Raw genomic sequence first — 12,621 nt, forward strand, 5'->3', positions numbered from 1 at the left:
TGCGCACATAGAGTTCACCAGATTCCCCCCCCCCATCTGCTTCCCCCATTACTCACGCCATAACTATGACACTAAAATCCAGCCAGTTCCACGGATCACGTAGGAACGTGAAACTCTCAAGGCAAAACCCACGTGCCAGAATCTTAATCAAGGACTCGAATGTGTAGATACCCGTAAAGGTGTACCTGAAATGAAGAGCAGAGAGTCAGTGAAAGCCCCGGACGTTACCTTCCAGTGCACAAACTGTTTCAAGAGCTGCCTCAAACTCCATTGTAAAACTAGCCCCCCCTCTTTTAGCGTTTAATGCACCTTAGTAAAAGAGGGCCTAAAATAACCTTAGGGCCAATGATTTAAAAGCACTTGTGGAGAGAGTCGCACCCGCCAATTTTCAGCAGTGTTATCGGCATCGTCCCACTGAAAATCATTACTGACGGCCCCGGCACGGTCCAGGTAATGCCAGGACAGTCCTGAGAATTCCCTAACCTCAGTGATGTCCCATCTGCTATCCAAATAACTTACGTGGCTAAAGTAGGACAGCAAAAAAAAAAAAAAATAATAATCTGTCCTATCAGATTGAAAATCAATGCTAGTAGGTAATGCCAGCTGTCGTCACTTTATTTATTTCATACATTTTCTAGCCCGTTCTCGCCAAAGAGCTTAGAACGGGTTACGGGTTAAACATACATAATATACAGTTAATGGGTTACGATTTGCCGTAATTGCAGTACAAGTTTTACGATCCAAGCAATCAGGATATTCAGCACTGTTCAGATAATGGTGATGAATATCTGGAATTTTCTTGCCCGCTGCAGGTCAAAATCTTAAGCTGGCTGTGGTGCCGGAATACTGACCTCTTAGATTTCAAGCAGTAGGGCCACATAGATTAATTAAAATGTCAGCGTATTTGATTGCAGGCTACCTTTTTATCTCTCTCGGTCTCATTCTGTACTCTCCTTTCTTTGCTTTCTTACAATTGCACTTTTTGGAGAGCTACGCAGGTCTGTCTTTGGCTGCCAGGACTCACCTGGCCAGTCGACGAATAAGCGGTTTAGCTGGCTACGTCTCAGCTGGCCAAATAAACCCAGGAAATTCAGTGCCAGTTGCTGGACACGGTGCTGGCACTGAATTTCTAGTTTTGCCGCTGACCGCATGAAATAGGCGGTTGTCTCTTACCTGCATATCAGGTGGTAAAAATCAATAGCGCTTATCATGACTTAGTAAAAAGACCCCAAAGGCACTTAAATGACTTACAAAACACTAGAGTATGTGGCAGAAACTGTACTTACTTTGGAGACGTGGGACATTTATACCTGCTCAAGTAGGTGTAAAAAAAAATCTGTGTTTAGATTATCCAAGCGTGCAAGTAAACTACTGTATTTTTGATCTATGTGTGTACCTGTGAACTTAGGATTGCCAGATTTTTGTCCGGAGAAACCTGGACGCGTGGCCCCGCCCCATTCTGTCCCTAGCCACACCCCATTCTGCTTCCAGCCATGCCCTGTTCTGCCTCTAGCCCTAGTCCTGCAAAGCCTCTTTGTTTTATGACCTCCGGACCACGTCTGGAGGGTCTCCGAGCATGCGCAGATGCGTGTGACATCATCCAACCATGCTCGGATGTGGCCGGGAGGTCGGGGCTTTCCAAAACCCGGACAAACTTCTGGGTTTTCCTAGACATCTGGTAACCCTATGTGCACTCCACTTCTCCTCCGCCCAAACTCCACCTCTGTACACACCTACTGGAAAATTTTGCACCATCGTGTCATAGCACATACTTTCATACCAGTCAGTATTTTGTAAGAAGACCTTTACGGGCAAACTCGTATGTGGCCACATGTGTGTGAAAATAATTTTAAATAATCATTCCCATATTGGTTGGAGATGGATTTGGAATGCAGCTTTTTGTCAAAGACTCTGATATTTCTGGGTGTGGTCTGTGTGGAGATTCACTTTTCTCTTTGCGATCACACCTTTGCAAGTAGAATAAGGAAAAGGAAAATACTCACTCCACATTTTTGGCCCAATGAGGTGGGTTGCTGAACGTCATGAAGACACAGTTTGCTAAAATTGTTACCATGATAAAGAAGCTGAATAATTTAGGATAGAGTTAAGGAAATGACACTGTTCTTCCTGAAAAGATTAAAGTGGCAGCGGCCAATGTTACTAGAGACGAAACTCCACTTTTGTAAAACTTTTTTTTTAAGTTCAAATATTTGTATTGATTATTATAAAAAAAGAAAGAAAAAATTCTAACAAGACGACAAGATACAGGCAAGTTGTACAGAAAAAGAAATCAAATAATATCTATGTAATACAATACAACAAGCTGATCTACGCCTATTTGGGAGAAAATATTGCCACAATTAGCAGCTGCAGCAGTATACTGTATGATAATCAAACACAGAGAGGCACTAGAATTATAATGTAATAGCAATTTGGGATGCAAGCCAAAATGAGATGAGTTCTGATATAAATGGCTAAACCACAAACTAAAACTAAATCAGGACAAAACAAACTTCATCCTACTTGAAAACAACAAAACCCCAACCGTAACAAACTTTGTCATAAACTCTACAACATATCACATCCAACCCACTTTAAAATTCCTGGGAGTACTAACAATGCAGCCACAAATCAACAAAACAAAACAAAAAATCATTCACAGTCATGAGAAACCTGAGGCAAGTCAGAAAATTCTTTGACAGAAAACAATTCCAATTCTTGGTACAATCCCTAATCCTAGGTCTAATAGATTACTGCAACATACTATATCTCCCATGCACAGCAACCATGATAAAACAACTACAAACAATACAAAACACAGCCCTAAGACTGGTCTACTCGCTAAAGTAATTCAGCCAAAACACAGAGGCATACCACGACTCACATTGGCTCCCAATACAAGCGAGAATACACTTCAAATTTTCCTGCCTACTATTTAAAGCAATAAACGGAGACAGCCCAGCCAATTGGAACAATCGACTAGTTCAATCCACCTCAACCAGACATAGGAGAACCCATGCACCATTCACACACCCTCCAACCAAAAACGTCAAAAGAAAAAAAACTGTACGACAACCTCCTAGCCACTCGAGCTGCAACACTTTACCCACAACTCTACAACCTATTGACCGTGACCACAGACTACAAAACCTTCAAAAAAAAATTAAAACCCTTCTATTCATAAAACACATAAAACCAAACTAACACAATCAGAAATGTCCCAAGCATCACCTGTATCACCTGCAACTACTACATATGAACTTCCAATATCATGACAACTCAGATGTAATCCTTAGCAACTCAAAGAAATGTACAAACTACTCCCTAAATACTTCTAATCTCCGGACAATCCATTTGTAATCTGCCTTGAACCATAAGATAATGGCGGAATAGAAATCCCTAATGTAATGTAATAAGTGAATGCCATCATCCTGTGTTGCAATATGAGTTGACCGGGCTCCAGGTTTTAAGGTAGGAATACATAGACTTGTGTTTACCAGCTATAACACGTTCATATTTTGCAGTGAGGCACAACGTATTCCACCAAGTGACATAATCAGCCTTAGATAAATCTTTCCAACAGTGTAAAATATTTTTGAGGGCCAGAGATAAAAGGATATTAAGCAACCTAGCATTATGTTCAAACAGCAAATTCAGGAGGCCACAATGTCCCAAAATAACAGTCCGCAGACTTATGGGCACATGTATATCCAAGATTGCACAAATGGTTTCCCATTCTTTGTTCCAATACACTGAAAGATGGGTGCATGCATAAATCATATGCATTAATGTCCCTTCCTGTGAGTTACAAGACCAACACATGGGCAAGAGGCCATTTGAAAACTTTGCAACCTTTATTGGAGTTCAATGAGTTCTATGTAGAAGGAAGAACATAGATTGAAGCACACTAGCAGAGTGAGATGATCTAAACATATTGATCCAGATGTCCCGCAAGATCTCTTCTTCTAACTCTAGACCCAAATCACCGTGCCAAGCGTTCATCATGCTGGATAATGAGGAAGTTGAAGACTTACACATAGCTGCATACCATTGAGAAGCGATTCCTTTTTTTATTATTATTAACTAGATAAATCGGCGAAAGCAGATCTGGAGTATCATTTAACTGCCCTACATTCTGATAAAGAGCAGTTAAGCCAGGGGTGTCCAATGTCGGTCTTCGAGGGCCGCAGTCCAGTCGGGTTTTCAGGATTTCCCCAATGAATATGCATGAGATCTATTTGCATGCACTGCTTTCAATGCATATTCATTGGGGAAATCTTGAAAACCCGACTGGATTGCGGCCCTCGAGGACCGACATTGGACACCCCTGAGTTAAACAATGTCTCAATTGTAACCAGCGATATTGTTGGTGATGAGGCACTTTATAACATGCCTGTATGTCAGCAAAGGACATCCATTGAGAATCCTTGATTAAATCTTGAATAGTCCAAATACCACAGTTCTGTCACACTATCCAGTTAAGAGATCTATTCTGTATCTTGATATGGTCATTATGCTACAACAATATTTTAAGAGACTCGTGCCATTTGATTTCCATCAAATTATCTTGGGTCTTCAGGACCATATGTGTGGAATACAAAATTGATTGCTTTTGATCTTTCAATTGTAGAGAGGTTGATTGCAGAAAAGCAAGGCGAGTATTGCCGTGAAGACTTTTTACTAACTGCAGCCATGCCTCATAATGAAAGCCTGATGATAATGGAAAACTTTTATTTACAACAGTTTTGATGAGTTTCTTAAAATTTTATGATCCTCTCCCTTTTTAAAAATATGTATTTAATGACTATAAGTACTAGGTGATTGGTGGCTTTGTAGGGGCATAACAAGAAGAACTGCAGAATCAATGTACTTCGATGCAAGTGCTTTATTTATATCAACATATAAAATCCACAGATAGAATCCACATGTGTTGTAGACAATTCAAGTTCACATGTATAATTGACAAATAAAATCCACAGGAATTGTGTCAGGAGAGGGCCCAACACGGTCAGTGTTTCGATTGTAAATATCTTCCTCAGGGGTCCTAAGAGGGTCAGGTTCGAAGTATCAATGCAAGCAAATTCACTTGAATTGTCTACAACACATGTGGATTCTGTAGATTTTATATGGTGATATAAAGCACCTGCATCGAGCTACATTGATTCTGCAGTTCTTCTTGTTCTTTGGTTGCCACTTTATCAACTGCAGAAGAGTCGGATTTCTCCTTTGCTGTTTGACTTTTGTAGGGGTATAAACCACTCTCACCTTTAAGCAGTACATTATAGGCCTTGACTGAGAATGCATCTATGTTGCCGACTATCAATATGCATTGCTAATACTCCAAGGAAGTAGAGATTTTGACTAGTTTTAAAGGCCTCAGCATGACTATGCAATGACGTAGTGAGGGTGACAGGCGCTCGGGGCAGTGGCGCCCCTACCCACCCTCATCTCCAACCCCCCACGCTCCTTCTCCAATCTCGCATGCTGCGTGCGCCCATCTCTTCCCTTCCCACGAACCTCTAGTTGAAGTTGTTGCTTGTGGTGGTCAACAATGTGCTTCTCGCGACCCCCCCATCGGCTCTCCCTCTGATGTCATTTCTTATGAGCAGCACCTGGAGGTAACATCAGCAGGAAATCAGACGGGATCGCGAAGCCAATCGTTCACTTTACCTGCCTGGAAAGCAAGAGTTCTGTCCAGGAATCTTTCATAACGACAGGCCTTTATGGTTGGATAAGTGAACAATCCAATAGAGCAATCCAAATTAAAATGAGAAACCAAGTACATAGGGGCCAAACCAAATATTGATTTAAAATAAACACAAAAAAATTTAAACAAACTCTTGCTTCCAAAGGCAGCCAAGTGTAGTTTTTGATAATAGGGACTTATATGTTCCCATTTTTTTCAAACCAAAAATCAATCGAGCTGCCAAATTTTGAATAACTCGGAGTCTTTGAAGGGTTTTCTTAAAAGTTCCCATATAAATGATGTTACAATAGTCAAGCATGCTTAAAATGGAAGATTGAACCAATAAATGGAATGATGCTGCATCAAAATATTTTCTGATGGTTCTGAGTTTCCATAATATCGAGAAACATTTTCTAACCAATAAATCCGTGTGTTCATCTAAAGTAAGATACCGGTCCAATGTTACTCCCAGAATTTTTATGGAATAGTTAATAGGAAAGTCCTGTCCATTCAATGAAATCGATGAATCTTTAATTTTATCATTCAGGTTGCCAGAAAAAATTTGATTTTATCCGAATTAAGCTTCAATTTAAATTCGGTCATCCACAATTCAATTTGCTTTAAAATAAAAGACAGATTCTTTATCTCAGAAGTCAAGTTTGTAAGGGGAATAACTATAGGGATATCGTCCGCATAGATTTAAAATTTTACTTTAAAACTTTGCAATAAATTCCCCAATGAGGCAAGGTAAATGTTAAACAGTGTAGGGGATAGAGGAAAACCCTGTGGAACTCCGCAAGAATTTACCCAACTGCAGGATTGTTTATTATCACTATAGACTTGATACGATCGTTTACTCAAAAAATCCCTGAAACCATTTTAACACATTACCAGAAAGTCCAATTGACTCCAAACAGTCAATCAGAATAACACGATCGACTAAATCAAAGGCACTACTTAAATCTAATTGCAGAACTAGTGCACTTGTACCTTGACTAAATAAACTATGAAGAAAATCTAGCAAAGATGCAATAACTGTTTCAGTACTAAAACCAGATCGAAAACCTGACTGATTATCTTGTAGTAAGCTGAATTTATCCAAATACATTACTAAATCCTGGTTAACCAAACCTTCTATCAGCTTTACAAATAAGGGAATGCTCGTAATAGGTCTGTAATTTGATGTCAACTTAATAGATTCCTTAGGATTTTTTACAATCGGTGTGATCAAAATCTGACCCAAATCCTCAGGAAATGTACCAGTCAATAATAAAGAAGAAAGCAGATTTTAGGCAGGGTCTGGGATAAGAGAGAGAGGGAGCTGCCATGGGCAGGAAAGAGGCAGGTGCTGAATCCAAGCGTAGAGGAAAGTGAGAGAGGGGAGCAAGATGACTGCCACTGAAGTGCTCTGAGGCCCTCAATGGCCACCAGACAGAGTGGCCTGGGCCATGAATGAGTGGACAGAGGCCTACCCATAGTTAAACCACTGCCCCTTTCAGAAACACTCACACAACCCAGCACCTTCACAACAGACATCTATTAGCCTGATATCAAATCTACATACTCCCAGACATAAACTGGTAATATGTGCAAACATTGCAACTCCACCATGTTCTGCCCATGGAAAGTCTATGGTGTACGAGTAGATGCACTTGCTCCTTGCACCTCCATTCACAATTTTAAAAGAGCCTTTTCCATGGGCAAAATATGGTTTACATCCAGAAAACCCTTTCTAAAATTACTCCAACAAGAGCAAGGTTTTGTCCCCATTTGACTAAAGTACTGTACAAATCCACCTCTGCCAGGCCTTTCACCCCTGCTAATTTTGAGCAGATAACTAGATGTCCAGCCAAAATGATCCATTCAGCTGCCGTAAATATGTGCAGTAAAATATTTATCTGGTTAAAAGTTTTAACTTAAAACACCGTCTATTAACCAGATAAATCCTGTTGAATGTCGAACTCTTCAAGTGTGAGTGTGTAATGTCTTGAAGGAAAGGAGCCAGCTGGTGACCCTAATTTGCATACTTTTGTGAGCTAATCGGGAAAGATACAGTCCACTTGCTAATGAAAGATGTAAAAAGGATATGAATGGATAAGGACCTTGATGGACACCCTTCGGAGAAGGTTAAATGGATCCAACAGGTATATTGCCTTTGTGGCACTAAAGCGGAAGATGGCTTTCCCTCTATTGAGTACGATGAAAGTCTGTAGAAAAATGAAAAGAAGAGATGGTTCAGCACAAAGCAAGTCACAAAACTAGCAGTTCAGACCAGTGTACATAAGAATTGCCATACTGAGACAGACCGAAGGTCCATCAAGCCCAGTATCCTGTTTTCAACAGTGGCCAACCCAGGTCCCAAGTACCTGGCAGAAACCCAAAGAATAGCAACATTCCAGAGCTCAGAGTGTGATGTCATAATGCCTCATCCCACCAATGCCTAAGAGCCAACTTCATCAGTGATGTCACAATGGCTTGGTTGTCCTATACTTGGCTCACTTAAGAACATAAGAATTGCCATACTGGGACAGACCGAAGGTCCATCAAGCCCAGTATCCTGTATCCAACAGTAGCCAATGGCGGAATAGAAATCCCTAATGTAATGTAATAAACAGTGGATTCCCCCAAGCCATCTCAATAAAGGCCTATGGACTTCTCTTTTAGGATATGATCTGTTCTGCCCCCCTTTATCCAAACCTTCTTTAAACCTTGCTAAGCTAACTGATTTCACCACATTCTCTGACAACGAATTCCATGCTCCCTAGGCCTAGTATTTTTTTGAAAAGAGTGAACAAGCGATTCACATCTACCCTTTCCACTTCACTCGTTATTTTATAGACCTCTGTCATATCACCCCTGAGCCGTCTCTTCTCCAAGCTGAAGAGCCCTAGCCGCTTTAGCCTTTCCTCATAGGGAAGTCGTCCCATTCCTTTTATCATTTTTGTTGCCCTTCTCTGTACTTTTTCTAATTCTGCTATATCTTTTTGGAGATACGGTGACCAGAACTGCACACAGTATTCAAGGTGCGGCTGGACCATAGAGCAAAAGTGTCACCAGACCAAGAAAGTTCAAGACATCAGGAAGCTACATGAGAACTTTTTCCAATGAATTAAAAGACCGCTAGCCATTGTGTTGATTTCCTCAGTGGTTCAGGCAGCACTGTGTGTTATCCTGACTTTCACATTTGAGTCAGAAAAGACAGAACAGCCAACCTCTTCAATCATGTAGAAACAGACACAAGGAGCAGAGACAGCCAAGAGAGAATCACCAAAATGTACACTCGACAGTCCATCAAGAGAAGCTGAACTTTATGTGTCTTTTTTCTTGATTATGGGATAACTTTAGGTAAAATTACTTTAAGGACAAAAATAATCATTTATAAAACCTGCCCAGGCTGTAAGGGCATACATTTTTATCTGATTTGAGTGAAGACATTCCTAGGGTCAAGGCTGGAAAGCGATTAGCGATTATGCGTGTAAGTCCATGAAATAAGCTGGGGAATCTGTGCATATTAAAAGGTGATGCATCAAAACCGTGTGGGACATTGCCACACCGACAATCCCGTGCGCCTAAAAACTATTACAATTAGCGCTCAAGGGTGGGGTTGTGTGTGGGAGACCCCCCCCCCACTAAACTGACAAGTGTTCGCGCTCACGTTGGTGTGTGTGTGTGTGTGTGTGTGTGTGTGTGTGTAGTTAATGCCGATTACTCAAAAACTGAAGGAAAACGGCAGTTTACAGTGTAATGGGGGGTTTTTCCCCTCCCCCTGTGTGGGATTGTTGGCATGCCATTTTCAGCACGTTTGGAAGGGTGTGTGGTGTTCCCCCCAGACCCCTACTCACAGTGGTAACAGGAACAGTTTTTAGCCAGTGAGCAGAAGTCCTGCGCGGGACTGTCGGCACGCCATTTTCAGCGCGTTTGGGGGGGATCCCGCTACTACACTGAAAACTGCCGATTACCCGAAAACCGAAGGAAAATGGTAGTTTACACGAAAGCAAACACTTCTCAGTTCTCTTTCTCTATCACAGAGCATATTGGACACCACATAAATTATCCAAAATATCCACAAGTAACTCCAATTTATACTGGTCTTGCTCTGCTCAGATCGGTACACTATTGCAACCTTATTGGATAGATCTGTGGTCTACAATTTGTAATATACTATCAATACTCCTGTTACATTTTCGATTGTAATTTTTGGAGGTTATGCACTGTCCCCGACGCTAGACAAATAGGACAAATTGTTAAGGTGTTTACTATTCATTGCCATCAAAATAATTCTATCTTATTGGAAAGATTTTACAGGGCTGAGCTATAATGAATGGTGGAATACTGTTTGTCTTTATGCAAAATATGAAAAAAACTGTAGCTATCAATACGAATTCTATATCCTCTTTCAATAATACATGGCAGAGAGTACTAGATTATTGTATCAATACTCACAACTGATTTATTATCCATATTTCTGGTGCCCTAATTATGATCTTATTATTTTGTCATATTACTCTGTATACCTTCAAGAACTGATTGTACATTCCTGCAAGACTGTAAAATGTTTTTTGTGTTCCTCACTATTTGCTTTTTTGTATTATATTAAAAAAATTTCCAATAAAAATTATTGAACATAATAAAAAAAATTAAAAAAAGTTTTCCACATTTTAACATCTGCCACACAAAAAGCAGCTGCTCTAGTCTCAGTAGAAACAGAGAAACATAGAAATTGACGGCAGAAAAGGGCCTCAGCCCATCAAGTCTGCCCACACCAATGACCCACTCCCTGACTTTTATTCCCCTAGAGATCCCACGTGAATATCCCATTTTCTCTTAAAATCTGACACGTTGTTGGCTTCAGTCACCTGCTGAGGTAGCTCGTTCCAATGATCGACTACCCTTTCGGTGAAGAAGTACTTCCTGGTATCACCATGAAATTTCCCTCCCCTGACTTTCAGCGGGTGCCCTCTTGTAACCGAGGGCCCTGTAAGACAGAAGATATCATCTTTGACCTCTATACGCCCCGTAATATACTTAAAGGTCGCACTTTAGTCGATGTTTCAAGTAACATGGCATTTTCTGAACGCAATGCTCTACCGGACCAGTATAACATCAGCAATTGCTTAAAATATAAATGTATTGGATGGTAAAGCGTTTGATGAACATTCAAATTACTTTATATTGAACTCTCGGTGCCACTGGTAACCAGTGCAACTTCCGAAGGACTGGGGTTATGTGCTCATTTCTTGCAATACCCATAACCAACCATGCTACTGCTTTTTGGACCAACTGCAACACACTGTTCCTTGTTTTAGTTATTCTGAAGTACAGTGCATTACAGTAGTCCAGTCTGGAGATAACCATTTCCTGAGCTACAGTTCCAAAATCAAAAGGTGTCAGCATCGGCTTTGAACAATGTAGTATATGTAAGTAGCCAAAGCAGGCCTGAATAGTTTTATCAATTTGTCCCTTCATCATTAAACCAGAGTCTAGTTTAACCACTAAAATTGTCATTTCCTTCTTGCCCAATAAGTCTATACCCAATACATCTACAAGCTCTGGCCACATCTTTTCACCACCCTGTCCCACAAGCATTACTTCAGTCTTTCCCATGTTCAAACTCAAATCACGGGCATAATAAAAACTGATCTGTAGATCTGTACCTTTTTGTTTGCATAGAAAGGATCCAGGTCCTGAAGGGGCACGCCAATTAAATGAGAAGGGGGATCCCCATAGATAAAAGGAAGGCTCTTCCCAGCCTCCAAGCCACTGTCAGGCTTCAAGACTTTCTCATAAGTTCCCTCAACTTTCTTTAGCTTGGCAGCTTGCTCCTCTGCAATGCGATTCTCAATCTCGAGCAATGATTTCCTGGTGAATGGCCGTAGGTGATCAGGACCCGGTGGCGGCAGGCGACCGGCCATCTTCTCATCCTGCACTTAGAGATCTGCTCTCTCTTTGGGGCCTGTGAAAAAAGGACCCGAAATCAGAAAGATCAACCATTTGAGGATAGTGAATAGGATGGCATTTATTTTCTAAATTGTACTAATTGACCATTTTGGTTTGCTGTTATGTGCCTAATACATTCTGCAGACTTCCTTTACAAAACTGTAATTTGAAATTTTTTTTTGGGGGGGGGGGGCATTTTATATTGTGCATGTACATGAACAGCAGGGATAAAATGAGACAAACAGCCAATATTCTTTAATAAAACATAGAAACATAGAAATATGATGACAGGTAAAACCGAAATGGCCCATCCAGTCGGCCCATCCGCATCAATGCCTTATGATGAAGACCACATGCCATTTTAGTAGCCTTCCTCTGGACTGACTCCATCCTTTTTATAGCTTTTTGAAGGTGCGGCCTCCAGAATTGTACACAATATTCTAAACACCCCAGATAGGCCATCACTTATTTTCAAAGTCAGTCTCCATTAAATAGAAACAATGAGACCCAACAAGGTCCGTGCCTATCTCAGGGGTCAAAGAGTATATCATTTATAATGAAGTTCTCAGTCAGAAAGTATTGTTAAGTGCCTGAAAATTTACAGCAACAAGCGCCACATCAAAAGTGTCCGCATCTAAGCTTATATAGGTCTCAGCAATCACCTGAAAGTTAACTGGATGCCAGCCAATATTCAGATTGGTGTCCAGTTAACCTCAGGGCCTATGTTAGGGCAGCCTTTTTGCTGTCCTAACATTATGTGGTTACTTAGCCAATTAGCAGACTGAAAATCGCTGCTAAGTAGTAGCTCCACCCATGCTCCTGCCCCTAACCTAACCAGTTAGGAGATGGCTGGCTAGCAGCGATATTCAACAGTACTAACTGGTTAACCTATTTATTCAACCCCTGGATCCTCCGCTATTCTTTTCATCTTCTGAGTTCCCTGTTGTTTTCTTTCTTCTCCTATCTCTGTATTTCAATGGTATTGTAGACCCTTTTTT

The 12,621-nt window shown here is 40.9% G+C and overlaps 1 protein-coding gene across 3 annotated transcripts in view; it reads right to left on the minus strand.

Annotated features, from left to right (window-relative positions):
* The window catches only part of SCN4A (sodium voltage-gated channel alpha subunit 4), a 129,091-nt gene that overhangs the window by 88,485 nt on the left and 27,985 nt on the right, over positions 1 to 12,621 (minus strand). Inside the window, exons 2-5 of one of the 3 annotated variants that reach the window (XM_033918601.1) lie at positions 11,341 to 11,639; positions 7,775 to 7,893; positions 2,004 to 2,093; positions 57 to 185 (exon numbers count right to left, since the gene is read on the minus strand). In XM_033918601.1, the coding sequence (XP_033774492.1) occupies positions 57 to 185; positions 2,004 to 2,093; positions 7,775 to 7,893; positions 11,341 to 11,598 (596 nt within the window). In that variant the 5' untranslated portion in view covers positions 11,599 to 11,639. Of the gene's footprint in view, positions 1 to 56; positions 186 to 2,003; positions 2,094 to 7,774; positions 7,894 to 11,340; positions 11,640 to 12,621 lie in introns of those variants that run through there. The other 2 variants (XM_033918603.1, XM_033918604.1) reach the window with 2 other exon arrangements.

The sequence above is a fragment of the Geotrypetes seraphini genome, chromosome 13 (assembly GCF_902459505.1).
Source record: "Geotrypetes seraphini chromosome 13, aGeoSer1.1, whole genome shotgun sequence".
NCBI lineage: Eukaryota > Metazoa > Chordata > Amphibia > Gymnophiona > Dermophiidae > Geotrypetes > Geotrypetes seraphini.